Raw genomic sequence first — 25,014 nt, 5'->3', positions numbered from 1 at the left:
TTCAAAAACTTATCAGTTTTAGTTCTTTAACTATACACTTACTAGTTTTAGTCATTTGAATATTCAAAAACTTATCAACTTTGGTTCTTTAACTATACACTTATCGATTTTAGTCGTTTAAGTATTTAGAAACTTATCAGGTTTTTATACAAACAACTTAGGTTTGTATTAACTGAAGTTTTCGTGAAATTAAATCTTTAATCCATTTTAAAAGTTGTTTCTCTATCCCACTACTTTTTCTTCAAATTGTTCTTACTAAAAACAATAACCTCAACGATTCAAAATAAAACTAATGAGGAAAGAAGATATAAGTCTTAATTTTATTCAATGGAGGATAAAATGAAGCATATGATTGTTGCTAACGACTTGAATATGTTGTGTTCTCTTCTTTGGCGGTTAACGATTCATAATCAGAGTGATTTTTTTTAATTTTGTTTCTTCCTACAAAAGAAAAACAAGAGATTTGATCTTATTACTCCAATTTCTCTACTTAAAACAAAATGAATAGAATAATAAAATTGATCTATTTAAAAAAAACTTAAAAAGAAGTTGCAAATCTACCATTTTGTAAATTTCAACTTCTGAAAAATTTAACAAATTCACTTCAATAAAGTCGTTAGCATACAAATTTTAAATTTAACGAGTAATAATTTTTTTATGATAAAGTTTAACATATTCAAGTCATTAGTAACAATAATATGCTTCATTTTATCGTTTGTTGAATAAAATTATGACTTATATTTTTTTCCTCGTGAATTTTATTTTGAATCATTAAGGTTAAGGTTTTTTGCATAAGAGGAATTCGAAGAAAAGTGGGGAGAGAGAAATAATTGAAAAAATAACTAAATTATTTAATTTCTCGAGACATGAATTTCGTTAATATAAACCTAAATTATTTATATAAAAGGTGGACAAAGATCAAATCTGTCAAGTTTCTAAATACTTAAAAAACTAAAATTGATAAATATATAATTAAAAGACTAAAATAGATAAATGTATAATTAAGAGAGTTAACTAACTCTGATAAGTTTTTGAATAATTAAAAGACTAAATCCAACAAATATATAATTAAGGTAGCATTTTAGACCTATCCTTTTAATTAAGGGGACTATTTATGACATTTTCTCTCCAATCTTCTAAGTAGTCCGTCAAAGTCCAGAAGCATCCCATCAACGGCAAGAGGGAAAATCTGAAAATACAAATATTCTTCCGGTGAACACCCACCCACCGTCTCTCCTTCAGTCCTCCCGCCGGCGATATCTAATTCCTGAGAGGAAGGTAGGGTGAAAACCTCGTCATTTGCATAGAAAGAAAATGGTAACGTCTTCGGTTGTCAACACATACCCACTGTCCAGCTATACATTTGGTACTAAGGAGCCCAAAATGGAGAAGGACACCTCCGTCGCCGATCGCCTTGCTCGTATGAAAGTCAAGTATAGTTTCTTCTATTTTTTCTTCTTTTTTTTTTTCGTAATTGAAATTCTCATAGATTCTTCCAGGTAATTGAGTAGATCAAAGTTCCTTAAACCATAGGTAAAACCCTTCCGAAATTGGATCACACTGGTCACTGCTAGTACTTAGGTTACTACACTTAAGCCGCTATAAAAAGTTTCTCCTTTTTTGGAATTTAACAACCTGTTGTTTGTGATGTGGTTTGCAGCTATGCGAAGGAGGGCATGAGGACTAGCGTCGAAGGAATTCTCTTGGTATGCTTTTGCATCCTCTTTCTCAACTTATATTATGTTCCTATTTCCATCTTAGCAAAGTGATCATTTTCTGGTCTTACCTTGTTCAGTTATTGCCCTAAATTGTTACTATTTTTGTTTGTTTTGCCACATCTAGTTGCTAGGAACTCATTAGCTGTTGTTAAGCTGCAATAAATGAGCTCGAAATATGCTTGATTCGAATATTGGCTTTGATGCAGTGATTGTGCTTTTAGTTTAGTTGATATTAAGATCTTTAGTCCTAGTTTAGTCTAATTTTTTTCTCTGACATGACATATGGTTGTCAACTTGTCATCACTTGTAGAAAAAGGGAGCTTTCGGCACTCTCAAAGCTCTTGCATAACTTTGTATGCAATTGTTTGCTTAAGATTTTTGAGATGTATGTCTAAACAAATATCTGTGCTTGAAATATATGATTCTTCCTTTATCTGTCTAAGATTTTCTTTGTCTAAGAAAACAACAGTCACAATGGGAACTAAATTTCCACTCTGTTTCATAATATTTCTTCATTTCCATTAGCTGCCATTTTTGTAGCTCCTTTGTGGAAAATATCATGTACTTTCAAATCAGTTTCCTGTGTTATAGGAAAAATCTTTACATGTATTTATCCATGAACAGTTACTTTTCATCACATCAGTCAAAGTTACCAGTTCCAAAACAACAACAACCAATCATAAGAATTCGCTATCTGGATAGTTGCTTTTCCAGGTCTTCAGGTACTCTTGGCCTCTTTATATGCATAACCATTCTGAAGGGAAGTAGACTGATTTCAGTACACCTGTCTCTCTCTCTCTCTCTCTAATTTCATTTGCCATCTTCCAATATTCTGACAAATATTTCATTTGAATCTCATAAACGTTACTTCCTTCATTTAAAACAGGATGAGTGAGGGGGGGGGGGGGGGGGTCTCAGGAGCACCAAGACCAAACTTCTAATTTTCAGTTTCAATTCAAACATCAATTTCTTAATCTTATTGAAATAAAATTCTGATATTTAGAAATTATAATAAAAGGTAGTTTAGGTTACAAATTTATTTATTTGAAAATTAAACCCATGCACGAAAAGGATGTAGTCTAAGACAAAGATGAATGATTCCCTAAATGCCAAGTATAATATAAAGTGGAATATGGGAGGAGTACATGGAGAAGTTCTATCAGGGGAGAGGTTAAGTAAATAGTGAAGCAATATAACTTTCTCAATGAGTTCAGTTCAATTGGGGAAAAAGAGATATTTTTAGGAAAACTGGTTTTTATATGAGTTAATGGGGAGAAGAAGAATCAAATGTCTTTACTAGGAGTTCGTCCGCATTGTTCAGTGGATTGGACAGTGGTTACTGGACAATGACCTTTGTTTCTTCAACTATCTTAGTCAGTATAGCCATTAACTGAGGGCACTTCATTCATTGAACTGGCTTCCATTCAATTTCTTATATAGCTTGCTTCTTCATCATCTGTAGCTATTTACTGAAAATGTTTATAATAAGAAAGGTTACCTAGAATACTACTCCATACAGTGTTCCTTATCTGTAAAAAAGAAAGGAAATTAGAAACTCCATGTAGTGTTACAGTTCCTGGTTTCACATGTATGAAAAGTTGGGTACTAGACATTTAATTTTACGTTGATTACATACCTAGAACTTTTAAAACAGCTGGCGATCTGTTCACTTTAGGGAATATTGGATCATATTCAAATTTAGTTCTGGGTCAGGGTGCTTGCAGATGATAAAATGTCGCAGAATTAGGATTTGCAACATTAAGAAGCAAGTAATGGAAAAACTCAAAAATAAATTAGCAGGACGAGAAGAAAGATCTCTACTATAAGAAGAAGAGAGTGTGAGAGAGAACAAATGCCCTCTATTCTTACAAGAGAAACTTATGTCTTGAACTACTTGAAGATGTCCTAGTTCGGCTAATTATTGAGCTCTTAATTCTGATCAGAAGATGTCCAATGGAAAACTGATTTAACTTTTAACATATTTCAAAAGGAAAAAAAATGGGTCAGACCAACATCCAGTCTCCCTGTTAATTATTGAAAGTTGAAACAGGGAAAAGCTATATAAATGCTATGTTAATATTAAACCTTACCAAAAGAAAAAGGCCCTGTTAATATAAAGGGAGAGATAGCAGGTATCCTGTGGACGGTTATCATTTTTTTTAAGCGTTACCAAAAAAAAGGTTATGTTAATATTAAGGGAGATCATTTTCCGTGGCAACTTTTGTTTATAGAGTTATGCTTAATGAGTCTCAAGCTACTAACTAATTTCCATTACCTTACTACATTTGTGCTCATGTTTTCTTCTTCAACTAGAGCTTTATCTTCTGTTTTCACAATCACACTCCATCTATCACCCATCTCAACAGTCAACTTTATGCCTGCTTCCTTACAACTTTTGTTCTATTCGATCAATGGCTCTCAAGCTCTCTTAATGGGAGGAGAAACAATAGGTCTCAAGCAACTTAGGTTTCAACTTTATTTCGAACTGTTTATAGTTGTAAAAGGAGGAGTACTCGACCACTTAATAATCTGTTGGTTGTTTCTTTTTTCACTTGTTTCAAAAGATAGTTCATACCAAAATCTATTTTAATGCAAGAGGTTCTATTGTAAGGTTTTCTACTTTTGGTTTACTTCTTGTATACGGGCAAGTTTTTGCCCTTTTCTAATGAAATTTGTTACTTTGTTAAAAAATAAATACAAGAGGCGATATATACCTAGTAATTGACTAAATTTGGCGCAAATTGTTCAAGTCGGTTAGCTAGAAGTATATGATTGGGCGGCTGTCATAGGAAATCATATATTTGTGTAAGATTTTTTACTTTTTGGTATACTTCTTGTATATGGGCTAGTTAATACCATTTTGTTAATAACATTCTTACTTCATAACAAAAAAGGTAGATTTTGTAATTTTAGAGTTCGATTCTATGGAGTAAAATTAGGATGATGTATAATTCCCCTGGTTTGAATTCACAGGTACAAGAACACAATCATCCTCACATTCTTCTGTTGCAAATTGGGAACACATTTTGCAAACTTCCAGGTGGACGCTTGAAACCAGGAGAGAACGGTATGTTTTGCTTATGATTTTCATTGGATTTCATAAATTTTTTGCTAAGCTTTGACATGGGATACTAGCATTTCTGCTTTCTATTTTTCTTTATGTGCAGAAATCGAGGGTTTGAAAAGGAAACTATCTAGTAAACTTGCAGCTAATTCTCCTGGCATTCAGCCAAATTGGCAGGTATGCTTATAAGCGTTACGCCTTTTGGTATTTTCTTTTCTTTTGTGTGGAAGAAATATACAACTATATATCTGGTGTAATCCCACAAGTGGGGTCTGGGGAGGGTGGTGTGTATGGAGACCACTTCTACCTTGTGAAAATAGAGAGGTTGTTTTCGACGACCCTTGACTCAAGTAAAACAATTCTAAGCAAGTGATGAAAAGGACATATAAGAGTGAAAAAGCCATAATAAATTAATAGAGAAAAGAACAATAGCTACAACAAATAATTTGATAATCGAAGCAAAGGAAAACAACAAGAGGTAATATAGAATCACAAAATAAGATAAAAGAAAGGTAGTAATAGTACAACGGGTGAGAAAAACTAGATAACGCTCAATTACCTACTAGCCTTCTATCTTTATTTCTATCCTCCATACCCTCCGATCTAGGGCTATGTCCTCGGTAAGCTGTAGCTGAGTCATGTTATGTCTAATCACTTCTCTACAATACTTCTTCGGCCTACTTATACCTCTCTCCATACCCATCATAGCCAATCTCTCACACCTTATGCCTTACTCGGCCATTAGAGCATCTTTTTTTCACATGCTTAAACCACCTTAGTCTTGCTTCCCTCATCTTGTCCACCAGAGGCTACTCTCGCCTTATCCTAAATATCCTCGTTCCTATCATATCTCTCTTAGTATGCATCCTCATTTTCGCTTATCTCATCTTCTAGATGTGTGAGTTCTTGATTGACCAACACTCCGACCCATACAACATAGCTGGTCTAACCACCGCCATATAAAACTTACATTTAAGGCATGGAGGTACATTCTTTTCACACAACACACCAAATGCTAGCGCCTTCATTTCATCCACCTTACCTTTTTTTGCAAACTGGCAACTTTTAATCTATATCTCCACAGGTATACTACAACAGAAGTGCAGTTCCCCTTCAAAAGTATTACAACTTACCAAGTAAAACAGTCTTAATCTAAACTGCTGCCTATAAATAATCTAGCACATCAAAGATGTCTTCCGTCCTAGTTAATATATCTTGTTTACACCAAAAATAGAAAAGAGCTGAGCAATTCATCTTGATCTTCTATAAATTATTCTGCCCATTTTTAAAACTCTTGTTGTTTCTCTTTCCAAATTGTCCAACAAATACATGTTGGGACAAGTTTCCATCTCTTCTTCTTATTAGAAGCATTGCCATCTCTATTCTAGATGTGTAGGACTCCTTTAATGCTCCATGGTTTCACCCATCTTATCCCCTTTAGAGAGATGAACATTCTCCATAGTTGTTTTGTCCATGTACAATGCAAAAAAAGATGGTTAATTGTCTCAACATGTTCTCCACATAAAGCACATCTAGAAGCCAACTTATAGCCTCTTTTCTTTAGATTTTCATGGGTCAAAACTGCTTCTTTCACATGAAGCAGTTTACTTTGTAGGGTACTTTTTGGTTTTCGGATCATCTTCCATGGACAATCTGTCTTCTGTCCAACATTCTTGTTGAGTTCCTTATAAATTGAATTTACTGAGAATTGACCTTTGGTATCATTCTACCAAACCAACAAGTCATTTTCAGTGAGGTTGCTGAAAGAGCCTACTGAATCTTGAAATTCTGCCACTTTGTCTATCTCCCAATCATGAAGGTTCCTCCTTAGGAACAAATTCCATCCTTGTCCAGTCTACATTGTAGCCACAGTGCCCTGTTGATGTTGGCATAAAATGAACAATTCAGGATGAAGCTGTTTCATAGGGTCATACCCATTTCACTTGTCCTCCCTGAAGGATATCTTTGCACCATCTCTCACTTCTACCTTGGTTCTTTGATATAGCATTGGCCATAGATTTCTGACTGCTCTCCAAGCAGTGCATTTATATGGAGTACTTATCATTTTAGTCATCCACTTATCTTCCATGCTATATTTTTCTATGATGGCCTCTTTCCAGAGCATGTTATCTTCATTTGCAAACTTCCACAACCACTTCATCATTAGGCTATGGTTTTGTTACCTGAGGTTTCTTATGCCTAGGCCTCCTGTATTTACTCACAATCAGTTCCTCTTATTTAACTAGATGAAACTTCTTCTTATCTTCGCTGCCTTGCCATAAGATATTCCTTCTAAGTGCATCAATGCTATCATATATGTTGGCAGGCATAGGAAAGACATACATTATATGAGGGTAATGCATCCATCACACTGTTAATTAAAGTCATATTCCACCCAAGGACAAGTACTGACTCTTCCAATTGGTGAGTCTCTTTTCACATTTCTCCTGACCCCATTCCATATGCCTTTGGACTTGCTTTTAGCTCCCAAAGGCATACCTAGGTAGGTAGTTGGATGCTCCCCAACCTTGCCTCCTAGTGTTCTAGCCAAAACTTTTGTATTAAGCACATTATTGATAAGATAGATGAAGCTTTTCCCCTAGTTAATGTGGAGATCAGAGACAACTTCAAAAATGACAAAAATAACCCTCAAAAGCAGAACTTGTTTTGTCTCTGCTTCACAAAATATCAATGGGTCATCTGCATGTTATAGGTGAGTTATCTCCAAACTAGAAAGTTCTCCTGCTTGGAACCCATTGATCCACCCTTTCCCTTTGTTGTATTAATAAGGTTATTCACTCCTTCCATAGCTAAGATAAAATAAAAATGGGAAAAAAGTATCCTCCTGTCTCAGGCCTCGCTGGGAAGAGAAAAACCAGTGGGTACTCTATTCACGAGTATAGAGAATCTGACAGTGCCAATACAATGCTTTATCCATCTTATCCACCTGGCCACAAAACCCATTCTTACCAGCATCATAAGCTTTTTGTATGTCCAGCTTGCATATAATTCCTGGCTTATTGCTCCTCTGTTTGGTCTCTATGCACTCATTGGCTATCAAAATAGCAGATCTGAGTTGATGACATCCCAACATTGCTTGAAAAATTCCATTGAATAACCATCTGGCCAGGGGCTTTATTCCTAGCACATGCCTTACTTAAGCCATGTTACCCTAGACCTTTGTCTCCAAGCTATCTCCTCTTTCTTTGCAATTTCTTCAAATTCATTTATGAGTGTCATTAGGGATACCACTTCTTCTTCTTGCAATATTCTAGGCTCCTGAATTTCCTCCAGATCTGCCAGCTGTGCCAGCGCAAGCTGTTTCCGAATTCCCAGATTCCCTCGAGTTGATTTACTCCACTCCTTTAGTTTAGTCTTCAATGCCCTCAACTTGGAGACGAGAACAAAGTCAGGGCTACCAGTGCTAGGGAAAGACTCCCACCATGTCTTGATCTTCTCCTTGAATCCTTCTGTTTGAAGCCACCAATTCTCAAATTTGAAGTGAGAACTGGAAGCCTTCCATTCACCACACTGTAGCATGATAGGGGAGTGATCTGAATTGTCCAGTTCTTCTGAGGTTAGAAATCTATCCAATCTAGCTGCAATATCTTGTCTATCCCCTTTTCTCCATGTATATTGACCCCCTTTCAATTCCAAGTCTCTCAACTCCATATCCTCTATGAACTCGGAGAAATTTGTCATTGCTTTATTGATTCTGAGGCATCTCTTCTTCTTTGATGGATATCTAGTGGTGTTGAAGTTCCCACATAGGACCTACGACCCTGAGCATAGACCCCTGGCAGCACCTAGTTCACCCAAAGTATTCTCCCTTCCACTCTACCATTTGGTGCATTGACTCCTGTTAAGTGCCAATTTAGGTTTTAGCTCTTCCCAGTGAATCTACAAGTGACAGAATACATCCCCACACTATTTTCTACACCCTCCCAGTTCCTTTTATCCCACATAATCACTACACCCCCTCTGGTTCCACTAGCCTCTAACTGCACAAAATCAAACCACCTACTTCCCCATACTTCCTTTATTATGTTTATGATATCCCTCTCAATTTAGTTTCTTGGAGACAAACAATGTCAGCCTTCCAAGATCCAAGTATATTCCTGATTATTCCCCTCTTTCTACTACAATTTAACCCCCTCACATTCCAGGAAATAATTTTCAAATTCATTGATCATTTATAGGTAGATATCCCCCTACTTCTAGAGCCATAGCTCCAAAATTTATTGTCAATTTCTAGCCTTCTCAATTCTATTAGCCCCTTCTTCTTTACTGTGAGTTGCATGTCTTTGTTGTGTTGGCTGTCGTTGTCTATTTTCAGGAAGAGCTCCTTTGCCTTCTTCTCACACCCTTTGAAGTCTACCCCAAATTTTGTACTTAAGCTTGATTATATACTCTTCAATCCATTCAGTCATGTATTTTATTTGTTCATTCTCCTCTGCTGGTAATTTCATTCTCAGTGGGATTGGTTCTTCTCCAATGCGATTCACCACATCAAGTTGATCATCTGACTGTGTGAATGAAATCTGACCTTCATCGCCCTGTTACAAACATGTTGTTACTGACTTTTCGTTTTGGTCATTCGAAATTTCTTTCTCTCCTTTGAAAATCTCCATTGCTGCACTTACAGTGTTAAGATGAGAGATATTGGCTTGACTTTCTGTTTCCATTGTTATATCCTCCTGCGTTATTTTAATTGTCTCTTGGGTTATACAATTCTTTTGACTTAAGTTTAGGCCCAATTTTTTTTTTACCCTACCTGCCACATCTCTTAGTGGCCCTTTCCCATTCATTAAACCTTCATGTGCCCTTTTATTTGAATTTTCCTTCCTTACTTTCTACTGCACCCACATGACTAGTCTCTCCAAAAGTAGAGCCTAGCCTTTCATCAAAATAAGTCTCTGCTTCTGATTACCCACTAGGTCAAAGGCCCCGACCTCTGTCTTCTCTTTCTCTACTCTGAAAGTGACTGGAGCTTCCACCCATATCGGGATTGTGAACACCATGTCTCCACCGACCACTTCTATCTCTGGCGGAATCAACTTCCCATCTCCTTTCACCTTTATTCTTGCCCAATGCAGTTGGTTTTTTGTAGACGTTTCCTCCTCTGTCTCGATGTAACCACCTCACTGCTCTTCGATCTGTTCGAAGGTGTTCTACGACCTCAGACACAGAGGTATCCCTAGAATTCTTATGCACGGCCAATCTCTGGTGATTTCTTCTGGCCAGCATCCTGTGGTTGGGTTCCACCATTCGAGTGACAGGTTTATCTTCTTCCAGATCCAAGTTGCATTCAGTACGTGTTCCGTGACTTTCTTGGAGGGGAGCTCCAAAAGAAACATTCTGTCATTCGTCGCAAAAGCATTGAGACTGCCTGCTACTTGCGCCCATCTTCTGACTTCATTTTTGGTTGGGGTTTCAGTTTCCTATGTAGAAATCTGAAATCTTCCCACCAGGCACCTGCTCAAGAGATCCTTTTCTGACACAGTGGTGTCTCCTGTAATGCTTATGTTGCTCTTTGTTGTCTGTAAATGCACCTTCTTTGATGCCTCTGTTGTCCATCTGTTTGTGACCTCTTTGAAGGACCTTGTTATCTTGCTTCTTGTTGTTGTTTGGAGTTGTTGTGCCTCCTTTGTTGTATATATGAATTTTGCTATTTTGTGGGCTATATTGCTCCATCCTACTTTGTAATAGCATTCAGGTGTAATAATTATGGACTTCTCTGACCTTGGAAGTGCAATGAAACTAATGTATCTCCCATTTTCATTGTACTTGAGAGTGCAAAAGAGCTCTGAAAAATGGTCCCTTGTCTTCCATCTCCGGACCTCTTTTCCCTGTGTTTTTGAAGCTTCAATAAAGACTGATACCAACCATTTTAGAGTTTTGTTACCGACTCTTAACTCTCCTCATTAAATTCCTGTTGCGCTTGATCCACTCATACCACGTTTCTGCTCCTGAATGGCATTTAGTGATCTCGTATGATTTGAAACCAGGATTGTAGTAAATGCTGTTTTCCCCTAGTTCATTAACTCCGGCCATCTCCCAGAAAAGGAACCCCCCAAAAGGGAAGAAATCAAAAGCTGACTAAAGGCAGGCTAAGAAAAGTTTTCCTTGATCTTAGTGCCTGAGAGCAGTTTTTCAGTTTCTGATATTATTCAAATCCAAGATTTGTTATAGCTTAATGTTCACTTCATCCACCTTACTCAAATGCGATGTGTTACATTGTCAGGCTCTTCATTTCCTTTGATTATTGATCCAAGATACTTGAAACTCGAGTCTCGTCTCTAATCTTGCACTCCCAATACTTTGTCTTACTACTACTCAACCTAAACCCCTTAGACTCCAAGGTTTGTATCCAACCGTCCAGCTTGTCATTAACTTTGCCGCGTGTCTCGTCAATCAATACTATGTCATCTGCAACTAACATGCACCATGACATCTCCCCTTGGATATGTTTTGTCAATTCATTCATCATCAAAGCAAATAAGAACGGGCAAAGAGTTGATCCATGATGCAACCCCATTATGATCGGAAAGTATTTTGAGTCTTTTCCCACTGTCATATGCGGGTGGAAGATATAGGAGAAAAAGGGGTGGGGTGAAGGGTACCCATGACTTTCAGTGGTAAGAGTGCAACATAATGATATGTGGGTTAGGCCTGTGTCATGAGGTCAAACTCTGCCGCATGCAAACACCTGTTATGAAAGTGGAGAAGCATAGATGGGTGGGGGATTGTCTATTGAGTTTCGGACCATACGACAGTTGTCCCTTGGGAAGTCCTCGGTGGTTTAAATATAAAGTAGGTGGGCTGAAGGTATTTTTATCTATTGAGTTTCGAACCATATGACAGTTGTCCCTTGGGGAGTCCTTGGTGGTTTAAATATAAAGTAGGTGGGCTGAAGGTATTTAACATTCTTCATTTCACGACTGTTTAGTCAGCCATATATCTTATGATGTGAGAGAAATGGAATGAGGATGATTTCGGGCATCTGTGGAATGGTATAAATGTGAACAGCGAATTGTAACTTTGAGTTTGCACCCTAAAACTGGTCTACTATCATTTCTGTCTGCTTTAGCAGCTACACAAATGGCATAAAAAATATTTTACTGGACTCGTTGTTGACCTGTTCTGTCTGAAAAAGATTGTTCTCTGCAAGTGGCTAAGTGCATTATGCAAGAGAATTCTGTTTTTAAATATGTAACAAATCTGATTAAAGATGAGATTTGGTTGTTAGTCAGTTAAAATATGTTTTTTTTTTATGGAGAATAGTTGGTCTCGTTGTTGTTGACCTGTTTTGTCTGAAAATATTGTCCTCTGTAAGTGGCTAAGTGCATTATGCAAGAGCATTCTGTTTTTAAATACTTATTACTCTCTTTACAAGCTTTCATAGCTTCCTATAAGGTTCTGTTTATCAAACCATTGATAGTTATTCAAGTGCTTTATCTATTTGTCCTCTCTTATAATATTAGTTAATGCCTTTTGCTGTGATCTGGCTTCTTCAATGCAGATAGGGGAGTGTGTGGCCATCTGGTGGAGGCCAAATTTTGAAACTATAATGTATCCATATTGCCCTCCACACATAACAAAACCCAAGGTATAGTATCATAGAATTTTTCTTAAGATGCCTAATCTCTTCTCTATTCGAACCTGCAACCATGCATGATTGAAGGGCAACCCCCCCACCCCCCCACCCCACACACACACCAAACCCAACCCAACCCAAGCCTTGGGTGTTAAATCTTCATATTATTATTATTATTAATTAACGGTGTCAAATGTGTGGGTTGGGCTGAATTTGGGCGGGTCAAAATGACTGAATTACTTGACCTGCCCAAAAGTTACTTGGGCTGAAATAGGTTGGGTCTAAATGGGCTAAAAAATGGGTCATAATGTAACTCGCCCAATTCTTACTAAGTTCTATATCTCTGTTTTTTTTTTTATAATCTTTTAAGTACCGAATAAGCTTTTTCCCCTTTATTATCACTATATATAACATATCAAACAAAAAAAGTCCTTTTTGAATTTTTTTTGACGAAGTTCCTCATAGGTCTATTTGGGGTACATGTCAGCCCAGATTTAGATGAGCTGAATTGGGTGGGTCAAAGGCTGAGCCAATAAATGAGTCGTGTTTTTATGGGCTAATTTTTCCGCCCTTAATTTTATTATCGAATATCAAAGATAAATCATCATATTATTCCAAGTAAAGCCTTCCGTTTGACCATGCGATATGAAATTCTGAGATGAAGTTGAAGTTTTGTTTGAACATACGATTTGGACTTTCTGGTTGTATGTTTTCTCATAAACATAAAAACTCCATAAGTTGTAAAACTATCAAAATTGTCCCAATTGTTAATACAATCTTACCAAATAAACAAAAGTTAATAAAATCACATTATACATCATCACAAAACTATTCTAAAAAATACAACATTTATTGATCAACCTTAGTTCAATAAAAAATAAAATTGAACATAAGTTGTGTTCAAGTTGTTAGTAGCTACGGAAATTATTTTTTGGTGGCCCAATGGTTTGGGCTTGAGACTTTCATGTTGGAGGTCTCAAGTTCGAAACCCCTTGCCAACTGGGTCAAGCTCGTCGCACCGGGCTTGCCTAGTGTGGGTTACCTCTCCTATGTGGTTTGCGAGCTATTGCATAGGTGCGGGGATTTTACCCTGTGCGGGTTTCCCTTGTCATCAAAAAGATAAATAAATTATTTTTTGCAATTAATGCCACAATGATTAGTCTTGTCCACGTAATATAATGATGAAGTTATTTTAATATTAAACATTGATTTGAATGAAGTAGTAATAAATTTGATAAAAAATAATGAATTTAGTGAATATAAATGGTAAATTAAGAATTGATTTGAAGTAAAAATAATTTAATATTGGAGGGGATAATCATTATATGAGAGATATAAACAGTTTAAAAAGTAATGATATGAATTATAAATTTTATTTATATATGAAGCAAATGACTAGTAGATATATATAAATTAAATGTGGGTTATTTTTACAAAATATAAACTTGTGGATCAATTTTTGTATTTGAAAAATTTCATATCATGATTTGAAATTCCCAAATCATGGTTTTTTTTTGGAGAATTTGAGATTCTATCTCATGATATGAAATTATTAGATGAAATCAGCGTGTTCAAATGTTGATTTCATATCATCTCACCAAACGCGTACCTAGTTCCTGTCTTGGTGAATGATTCTTTCTAATTATTTCCGTGGGCGTGCAGGAGTGTAAGAAGCTCTTCGTTGTTCATCTATCTGAAAGAGAGTACTTTGCTGTCCCAAAAAATTTGAAGCTTCTTGCAGTGCCATTGTTTGAACTTTATGACAATGTTCAGGTATAAATTATAATCATTAATTTTCTCTGTTGCTTCATAAGATATTTTCCCAAGTAGAGTGCCTAAAAGTCCTTCAGCAGTCAGTGTTGTGCCATCTGGTGGCTGTCTCATGTGCCTTTAAGCCACACCATTTTTGTAAACCATCTTGATACATGTTTATCATTTTAATGATTCTATTTCAACTCATTGCAGAGATATGGACCTGTGATATCCACGATTCCTCAACAGCTTTCCAGATTCCAGTTCAACATGATCCACGCGTAGATTAGGTTAGGTGGACATTCAGAACCTCCTTCTGGCATACAATCCCAAAAAGACATTTAAGATTTTTACTTGAGGTCCTATATATTCAGAATGATAACCTTATTTTCTGACGTGATTCTTTCTTTTCCAATAGGCATATATCTACCGACTTCCGTGGATATTTGTTTTCAACTAGCTTATTCATGATAGACATAAATTATAGGTGTATTGTTGAAAGCTTTGATTGCCTGTCTGTTGTAATGTATTTCTTTGTTTGTTTTTGAATGTTTACATGTTAGATGGAATACCGCTGCTATGTTTGGACAGAACTGTACTTAGTGATCTCCCAACGGAACCACTTCTTGAGTTTGAGTTTACACTCAGCATGAGATACACTAGGCCATTTACATCACTCCCTTGAAGACTCCTTTTTTATTGGCTTCAACAGGAAAGAATTTGGATACATAAAATTGTCTTAGCATCAAGTTTCAATGAAACTAGACTTGTATAATTTCATTTTTCCTTTCATGTAAAAGGCTTTTATCTTTCCGTTCGTTACTAAGTTAAGTGAATTGCATGTACAGATTTGTCGAGGATTGTAATTTAGTTAGTTGCTATGTAATTTTATAACAGTGACGTTGAAGTTTGTGCCCAACTAAATCTACCATTTACTTCCATGTTAAGACACATTGCATTTGACCCATCTTTTTCTTGGGACTCATTTGGACAAGGAGATATCTAAATATTTGAAATTAGATTGATTTTGAAATTGAAGTATTGCTTAACCATGCAATTTTGAATTTTTAAGTTGTATTCTTTTTCTTATAAATGTGAAAGCCTTACAAGTTTTGAAGGCACCATATTGATAAATCACATATTTTCATATTATTTTTTATAAGTAAATGTTTTGCAATCACAAACTTCTAAATCCACAATTTTGTAAAGTTTCATTAGTCAACAATAGGAGTAACTAGTTAGTTTTTAGTTTAATCCTTTCATGGTATAGAAAATCTCATTACTGGTTGGGCATCATTATTTTAAAATTATATATATTGTATTATTTTTTTAATAAAACTTATGGTCAAGTGTTACAACTAAGAAAATTGAAATCATGATTTGGAATTTTGAATTCTAAAATCATGTTTTTTTTGGGAGAATTTGAGATTTGAAATTAGAGCATCTTTCATAAAATATATTAATATAGGTGCTAATTACTCTACACATCGATAATTTCAATAATTACTACTTTGTCTGAGTTGCTTCTAGATGCATTGTGTTCGTCTCTAAATACAGTTTATTTGTCTCTGGATAAACTTTATTTAGTGAATGCATCTAGCTCCTCTTCTCTTCGCTCGACTCTAGATACAATGTATTAGTTTGGATACATTGAATATAGCAAACGTATCTCTCCTCTCTCCCTCCTTTGTACTTCTACCTCTTCGTATTTTTGTTTCACAATGTGTTTGTGTTTTATAATTTCATGTGTATGTGTATACAATATCTAATATGCACTGAGGTATCTGTAAATATCGATTCTATCATATGTATCTAGTATCAATTTCATGTATCCGTAATAAAAATATATTGATGTATCTTGTGTATATGCATAGTATCCAATGTATCTATGTATAGTTACAACTTGGTTCTAAGAGGGCACTGTTGTATCTAGTGTTATGAAATTTGTGATGTATTCCGTCTTGAGTATTGATACATACTTAGAAAGAGACAAAGACGAAAATATAGTTATCTTGATACCAGGGGTGGCTCAAATCCGTTGGTGGCCTAAGGCCAAAATCAAACTACAGGCCTTAAAAAAAAATTATAAATATTTTTATTTTAAATCTATTTTTCTAGCTTTTTGAGATGCAAAGTTGTTGATATTTTTTGTGTAGTCAATCTCTTCTAATAATTCTTTTTCAATCGATAATATAGCCAAACCACTTAATCTTTCTTGAGACATTATCGATTTTAAATAATATTTTATTATTTTTAATTTTGAAAAACTTCTTTCGGTTGATGCGACTGTTACGGGAATTGTTAACATTATTCTATAAGCAATGTAAGCATTTGGAAAAGAATCAAGTCTTTTTATTTGATTGAGTATCTCAATTAGAGTATTGTCTTCTACTTTTATGATTTCCCTTAACACTTTTAATTCAGAAAATAAGTCTAAACCGTCAATATCGGAGTGAGTATTATGTTCTAAGGAACATTCAAGTTTAAGACAATATTTTTTCAAATTCTCATCATCTAATGATCTCAATTTTTTCCCATTAAATAGAAAACCAAAAATATTTTCATATACTTCAAATTGTTCAAATCTATTTTGAAGTGAAAAGATGGCTTGGTCTACTATTCATAAGAAGTAATCAACTCTAAATGATTCTTCAAGAGATCTTGTGATTTCATTATCAACATTCTCATCAAATTGTTTTTTTCTATAAATTACACGTTTCTTACGAAATACAGGTTCTATATTCATCTCTAATGCAATTTCCTTAGCCGAAATCATAGTACTTGTAAATCCTTCTTTTCTATATGTTTTAAAAAAAGAAACTAAACCTCTTAATTGATCTATAGCGACATCAAAATCTAACAAATATTTTAAAACACTATTTACAATATCAAATAAAAAATATAATAAACATAAGACACAAAACAAAAATAATATTAGAAATTAGAATGATATTACCGAATTCAAAAGCTATGAAGACTTGATTTCCAAAAATGAATCGGACTGCTGCAATATAGTTTTCTCCAAATTTAAAATATAAACTATCAATAGAACGAGTAAATTTTTAAGCTTTGAATAAGAGAGAGATGTAAGATTAGAAAAAAGAAAGTGAGAAAGAAATAGAAGGGAGGAAGATAGAATATATAAAAATAAAATTAGAAAAAAAATAAGGTAAATAAAAAAGATAACTTGTACATTAAAAAAAAAGTACACAACTTTTAATTGAAAAGTCAAAAAGTCATAATCATAGTCATATCTATCATACTATCACTTCATTGAGACGTTTTGCATTTATTGTCTTGGTTCTAACAATTTCTTTTTAAAAATTTAATCCTTCCTAATTAACTAAAAAATGGGGCCTTTGCATTTATTGTCTTAGTTCTAAATTTTTTTAAAAATTTAATCCTACCTAATTAACTAAAAAATGGGGCCCCCTAAAATTGGGGGCCTAAGGCAAAAGACTTTTTTTAAGCCTTACCAACCGCCCCTGCTTGATACATGTATTTGTGCACTTATACGTATGTTTGTGTAATTATGTCTTAACTAGTGACCCTTCAATAACTATTTGGAACCAATAACGCAGCAGAAAGAGGAGAGAGAGATTAGGAAGATGGAGAAAGCAAAGGGGGAGAGCAAAAAGAGGAAAGAGAGAGACAAAGATGGAAGAGCGAGGGGGGGGGGGGGGGGGGGGGGGGGGGGGGGGGGGGGGGGGGGGGGGGGGGGGGGGGGATGAGAGGAGAGGAGGAGAGAGAGAGTGAGTGGAGGAGAAAGAGCGAGAGATTATATAATTATTTTAATGTATAATGAGATTTAGTAGACATGGTAAAGATGTTTGTCTGATTAGATATATAGTTTTTCCTTGAAATTATGATTTCAAATTGCATGTTCAAACACTGATTTGAAATCATAATTTCATATCGCATGTCTAAACACCTATTCATAATCTGTTTGGATGAGTTAATAACTTATTTCTACCCTAGAGCTTTTGTTTGAAAACAAATACTTAAATTATTATTTTTATTTTATCCAAACAATACAAAATTTTCTAAAAACTATTTTGAGTTAAATACACCTAAAATAAGCCACAATTCAAACAAACTCTTAGTTACTTCAACTTCAATTTTACACTTCAAAAATCTAAGAGACTACATCGATTTTCTTTTAAAAAATAACATAAAGGAGTAGTTGTTTGCGCGAAAACTCCCGAAGGACGTCTACCTTTTTTTTTTTTTTTTTAATAAAAAATAAGTTAAAATCGACTAACAAGGTCAACTTTCCCTCAATTTTTGGAGTGAGCTTCTATACATCATTTTTTTCATTGTTATTAGTACTGCCCTACCCTTCTACGTAGATTCGCCCCTACTTTTAATTATGAAATAAGAGGAAGTATGCTATTATTGTTAATTAATTTTCATTAAGTTGTCAATTTTGAAAAAATAATGAATGTATGATCATACTGAAAGCACATGATCACTTTACTACGTACCTCTTTGATCATCACTTCGATCATAATTTACTTCCAACTACTTATAAGTGTTTAGAATAAAACTAGTTGCTAATATTCTAACTAATCAGTTAGTTTAAGCGATCCAATTAAATTATTAGACAACTTGTATATATTTTATTCACATGAAAGGAAAAAGAAAAATATTATTTGACAACATTATTTCTTTGGACATAATATTTTATGTGATATCAAAACCATGTGTGTTCCATATATTCATGAAAATATCTTGTTTTTTTGCAGCACAGACGACAAGGGATTACTTTTAGTGGCTGCTAATCATAATTAATTGTTACAACTTGCATTAGGTACTAATTATTCACCATGTTTTACTGATTTTTTCTTTTTCTTTTCGGAGTTGCAGTTTTGGTGATGCATGCAATGGTATATATATACTATAACAAATATGGGTATTTATAACAAGGACTCTCTCTATATTAAGGTGGAGCTAAGTGGGAGTTCGCATGTTCGGACAAATCTAGTAGCTTTTTCGTAGGCACTGTATTTGTATTAGAAAATTAAATAAATATATATATGTATATTAACTTGTAAACCCCCTAACAAAACTGATTAACTGCTCAGTGATAAAGAAGAGACCATAAAAATATTTTCCACAAAAAAGTTATGGGTTTGAACCGCACTATCAACAAAAAATTCTCTTTTACCTAACATTTAAAACCCCTAAACTCCAATTATGCTAAAGACTTTAGTGACTCGAGATGCAATGATATTAACTCAATTAATTGCTGAAAAACTATTGCTACTAAACGTTTCTTTCAGTATTGGCGAAGTTTAATTGAAGCCCCCCCCCCCCGCCCCCCTTCCAAGTTTGTCACTTGCAACATATACGTAGATGCAAATTGAAGTATAAAAATGTAGTCTCTTGTATAGTTTATTGAGTTAAATACATAAAAGTGTTTAAAATTAGATTATGTTTCATGAAATGAAGTAGGGGATTTGGAGTGATGATAATTACTGTTTCCATACAATTCACATGGATCTGAAAATAAGCAAATTAATATATTTGCATGACACTAATCACTATAATTTAAAGTATATATCTCGTGGAATTTGAATTAATTTTTTTTTCTTTATTTTTAATTGTAGGCTATAGACGACAAGCACAAAGAGTTAATAAAGATTTGCTTGCAACAAAATCCCGCATGATTTTACATAAGCGATATCGACCTATATGTATATATATAATAGTGTTTCACAACTCAATTAATATGTGAATTTGGGTGTGGAAGATTCTAAGATGTTATGTGGGCAGTGTTTGTTTGTCTCCGCTAAATTTTGACTTTGAGACCTCAAGATTCTAAATCATTTCATTGATCACGTACTAGGCCACATCCATTTTAAGTTGCATCTCTCTCTATATAAATATCTGACAACACTTCATTCGTCCACTTTTAATTGTCATGTTGTGCTTTTCGAAAGTCAGTTTGACTAATTTTCAAAGTGAAATTAGATTACATTAATTCGATATTTTAAACAAAAAATTTAGATATTCAAACACTATACGAAAGGTACTATAAGGTGCAATTTTTTACAAATCAATACGATGAAAAAAATATATCGTAAAATATTAATCAAAATACTTATCGTTTGACTCTAAAAAATGAAAACTATGATAATTAAAGGTGGACGGAGATAGTATATGTTTTTGAAAAAAATAACACTTGTTGTAGAATGACTAGAGTTATATACATGCATTTGCATTGGCTACTAAAATATTGTTGGTAAGTATTTATGTCTTAGGTGAGCATTTCCTCTTTTTCAGATGCGTAGGCCACGCCGTATGTCTTTTTCAGTTTTTCCTGAATAGTGGCGGAGACAAAATTTTTATTGAGGAATTTAAAAGAATAAGTAAGCACATTAATAATATTCACATATAAGCAGATCGAATAAAGTATAAACGGGTTAGATAATATATAAATAACTAGATAAAATGTAATTGTACGTTAACACGAACAATAAAACATAAGAAGTTAAAAAGTGATATTACGATTTCGTTTTTTTCTAGCCCTGTTGAGTATGGAAACAATGAAACAAAGAGGATGGACGATCAAATTACCACGAAATGATTTAATTACCATGAATGTCTAATTGGTACTTCACATTTATTTTTTTAAAAAAATAGAATTTGCATTTGAAAAGTTAAATAAAAATAATAATACATATTTTAATGCTACAAGTACTGAAATAATTCGTAGTTAATTAGCATTTGAAAACGATTTGTTTCTTTAAATATAGTTGTTGACTTGACAATTTTTTTTAAAAATAAATTTATACTTGACCTATGTCTGTTCCTTGATGCCTTTGAATAGCTAAAACGACAGTTTTAACATCATTGACCAATTAATTAACATGGTGGGGGAATTTCTTTAACTAAACCTAATTTTGATTAATTAATGACAAGTTATATATGCTGAATCACTATTTGGCAGGGCTACTAGGACTTGGGTCTCTCTTGGGGGCATCAAGTACATGTCTCTTTATCGATTAATCAATTTCTAAACGCTGGAGTAGATCCTAAAGAGATACTACTTCCTCGTGAATTAATCTTGAATCGAAATCTTTTAGTAAGTATTTTCCTTCTTATGAAAGAAAGTCTTTATTCAAAGATTCTATATAAATTTATCTATGAAGTCGAGATAGTTTCCATTTAGAAAATTCTAACACTAGTGGAATGGGGATTGTAATTCTTTCTACATTTTGAGGTGACAGACCAAGAGGCTCGTTCGACCATTCAATTGTCCAAAATAATCAAGTGAAGAATGAAATTAAAGGGGAAACAACATTTTTAAAAAAAATGAATTAAAATAAAAAATAAACAAATTGAAACAAATAGATAATCAATTTTATTTAGTCAAATAAAGGGAGTGGTAATTATTTACAATGGCGTGGCCAAAGTGGCATCATCCTGTGGCCCTTCTATAGACGCAAATATGATTTATGAATTACTGCACGCTTATTATTATTATTATTATTATTTAAATCCATTTTTGCACACACATTTTGACTTCCTAGCTCAAATTAGTTATTTTTACTTGATTTTGTTAAGAGAAGGTGTAATGACCTAAATTTCTCCATAAAAAACACTACGGTATTATATATTATATTGATCTCAATACTGAAAGGATTATAACTATGAAATGTAAAAAATGAAAAGGAAATTGTAGAATAATTGAAGAACTAGAATATGTAATTAAAAAGGAGATGAGAAACAAATTTACGAGAGGGGTGAGAAGAACAGACTGAGTAAAAATTACAGATAATACGCATGTAACTCTTATTTCTAACACACAATCTTTTTTAACCAATTCCTAATTGGATTTGAATCCCACATAAAACTCTCCAACATTTTACTCGACCTAATAACTCTAACTAAATCAACATTTTAAATTAATTATGAAGTAAAATTTCTCTTAATTACTTCATTTTTATAAGAAAATTCTAAACAACTCGATGTATTCAATATCTTGATCTCTTTGTACATGTTGTGCTTACATGTCATCATACTCGACCTGTTAATTTCACTTTGATTCTGAAAATAGCCAATTTGACTTTGCTAATATTTATTTAATTATATATATGATGAGTCATTAACGGATTCACAATTAATCTATCTTCACGTACCCAATAAGAACTATTTAACTCTTAATACATGTAATCACCTAGCTACCTCACAAGATTTGATTAATTATATGATTAATGATATTTTAAATATAAATTACTCGTTTTCCACCAACAAAATAAAAGTTGTCTTTTTTGTACGTCATCAATAGAATCTCAGTTTTAGTAATCAGTAGGATATTATACAACAATAATGAGGCAAGACCAAGTTTACAGGACATGATTTAATTATTAAAATGTTATACCTAAAGACTTAATTAATTTATTGGAGAAATAAAAATAAAGTCAGCAAAAAGGACTATGGTGCACGAATCTTAGATTATTTTTCCCTCGATCGACATTTTAAGTGATATTTACGAGTACTATAGGTATTTGAGAATTAGAAAATACAGTAAAAAAATTCGTGTTTAGCAATAGAGATGAATTTAGAATATGAATGAAAAAGTGTGGACATTGATCTCTAGTCTTTTAGGTAGATAATTCAACATCTAATCAAATACACTATTTTGCCTTTTTGTAGAATATGTGCCAACATATAATATTATATCTATTCGTTAAAATGTATACATAATATGTAGATTTACGGAGAGACCGCAAATTCACATACCTCATTTTTAACATGCAAATTCACCTATGTTTGATCAATAAATTTTAAAAATACTTTTAAGCAACTATTAGTATTTGATCATTTTCTTTTAACTTATCCCATGATGCCTATTTTGGAATTACAAAGTAAGTGAGAACTAAAATAAAAGAAAAGAAATATAAAATAAAACAAATTAAGCAAAAAATTGATTTTTTTAAATGCATTTTAGTAGCACTATATAACATTAAAAATTATGATTTTAATTACTTTAATGCAAGTGTCTAGATGTGTTGTTTTTTTCTTTCAAAAAAGTCAAAATTAATGTACAATTTTTTGCATCGACTTCCAAACCTGCTTATACTGATACAATAGTCAAAAACACAATTTGAATAAACTATAGTTTAAAGGGCAACAATATAATTAGACGATCCAATAAAATTGGACGGTTCCAACCTCTCCATCTCCACCTTTACATACAAGATACAGTCCTTATAATAATTAATTATCAAAAAAAATTATATACACCATCAGCATAATTTAATTTACTTTTATATTATTAAAATTAAAAAATATATAGATCTAAATCCTTTTATATATGAAATTTATAATTTCAAAAATAGTAATTATTTCATATATATTAATATATAATAACAAGTAACAATGATTTGATTATATAAAAATTCTTTGCATCCACTTGTTATTTGATTCTACACAAATAATCTCTTATTTATTTTATTTTATTTATCATTAGAAGTGAACTCCACCAGTTTTAGCCTCCCATGGTACATGAAAGGAGTGGGATAGGTATTTTTAAGTCAAAACTAGGGTTAATTACACTAAATATTTTTATAATATAATTCAATTCTAATATATTTCTTGTACTTTAAAATCAAATATTTATATTTCTTATACTATAGAAATATTCCAGACTATACATGTATAATTGTAACTAAATATATTTAATATAATTATTAAAATTATAAATATGATTTTTTTTTATGAAATTTAATAAAGAAGATACCATTTTTGTTGGATATCTTTATTCAGAAATTTGATTACAACAGATAATTAATTCTTTGGAAATATATATATTTCGAAACTTTATAAGAAATGAACACAAAATTACTTATATAAGATATGCCGACAATAAGTATAATAATTTTTCTACAATATAAACATGTAATTAGTTATACTTTATTAAATAGGAATATCTCAATTTCATTTTAGTGTGTTTATATATTCATCCATTTCACAATTATTTTAAAATTACATTAAGAAAACTTATTATTTATAATTCTAATTTTTTAAATAATTATATTTCAACCAACTTAGTTTTGGATATATCTCATAGGGGTGTAATTGTAGATTTTACAGTATAGGGGGTCTAAGAGTTTGATTCTAAAATACAGCGGACACATTGAAAGACCTAATCCAAGTCATATTATATAGTGTAATTAACACTTAGAACTAATTAAGTCTGATTAATTTTCTAGTACTAAACCCTATATTTTTCTAAAAACAAGTTGCATAACTTAATTATAATTCATTTCCTCCGATTAAAAACGTGTATTAATTATAATTAGTCAATTCCTAACCCCAAATGGAAACAAAATACTAAATCAACACAATGGTACGCGTACGCATGCAGTATGAATACGGCTACGTAGGATTTTCCAACTACAGCTATTTTTATTGGTTTGGTAAATGTGTATTATTATGTATAATATGACTTTGCTAATCTGCAATATTCTTGTAATTAACTTTGTGTTCTTCATAAATATTTTATCCAATTGCTCCATTAATTTTATGTGATGTTTGGTGAAAAATATTGATTATTAAATTGGTCTTTATTCCCATTGGACAGTATATATAAGTGACCTAGTTTAATTAATTTTACATCAATATATTCGATCGTACACATGTTTATCCATTTCCAATGATATACAAAAGTAGAGTAATTGATTGATTTGTTACTAGTGCATCTCCAAGAGACCATTAGGGTTCCAATATTGAATAGTTTTATTGATCTTTTAACATATAGAAATGTTCTTTAGCGGTAATTAATTAACGGCAATAGCTTAATCGTTAAATATGTCGTTTTAGTAGTAATTAGTATTTTTTATAAATTTCCCAAAAAGTTTATATCAACTTTAGAT

The 25,014-nt window shown here is 32.9% G+C and overlaps 2 protein-coding genes across 4 annotated transcripts in view; both read left to right on the top strand.

Annotated features, from left to right (window-relative positions):
* Positions 1 to 25,014, top strand: part of LOC125858059 (uncharacterized) — a 280,326-nt gene that overhangs the window by 54,763 nt on the left and 200,549 nt on the right. The window lies entirely within an intron of this gene.
* On the top strand, positions 1,118 to 14,660 carry LOC125858053 (pre-mRNA cleavage factor Im 25 kDa subunit 2). The gene is made up of 7 exons (XM_049537728.1): positions 1,118 to 1,433; positions 1,661 to 1,706; positions 4,692 to 4,785; positions 4,886 to 4,959; positions 12,305 to 12,391; positions 14,042 to 14,152; positions 14,345 to 14,660. Exons 1-7 carry the CDS (start codon positions 1,315 to 1,317, stop codon positions 14,414 to 14,416), a joined length of 603 nt encoding a protein of 200 aa, XP_049393685.1. The 5' UTR covers positions 1,118 to 1,314; the 3' UTR covers positions 14,417 to 14,660.

The sequence above is a fragment of the Solanum stenotomum genome, chromosome 3 (genome assembly GCF_019186545.1).
Source record: "Solanum stenotomum isolate F172 chromosome 3, ASM1918654v1, whole genome shotgun sequence".
Classification (NCBI taxonomy): Eukaryota; Viridiplantae; Streptophyta; class Magnoliopsida; order Solanales; family Solanaceae; genus Solanum; species Solanum stenotomum.
The sequence above is the reverse complement of the archived record's forward strand: the minus strand, read 5'-3'. Positions and strand labels throughout refer to the sequence as shown.

What these genes read in the sequence shown, in the direction of transcription:
- LOC125858053 (XM_049537728.1), top strand. Translation starts at nt 1,315, where the DNA reads ATGGTAACGTCTTCGGTTGTCAACACATACCCACTGTCCAGCTATACA. An exon ending in GCATTCAGCCAAATTGGCAG is followed by an intron (nt 4,960 to 12,304) that starts GTATGCTTATAA and finishes TCTTCAATGCAG; the next exon opens with ATAGGGGAGTGTGTGGCCAT. An exon ending in AACTTTATGACAATGTTCAG is followed by an intron (nt 14,153 to 14,344) that starts GTATAAATTATA and finishes AACTCATTGCAG; the next exon opens with AGATATGGACCTGTGATATC.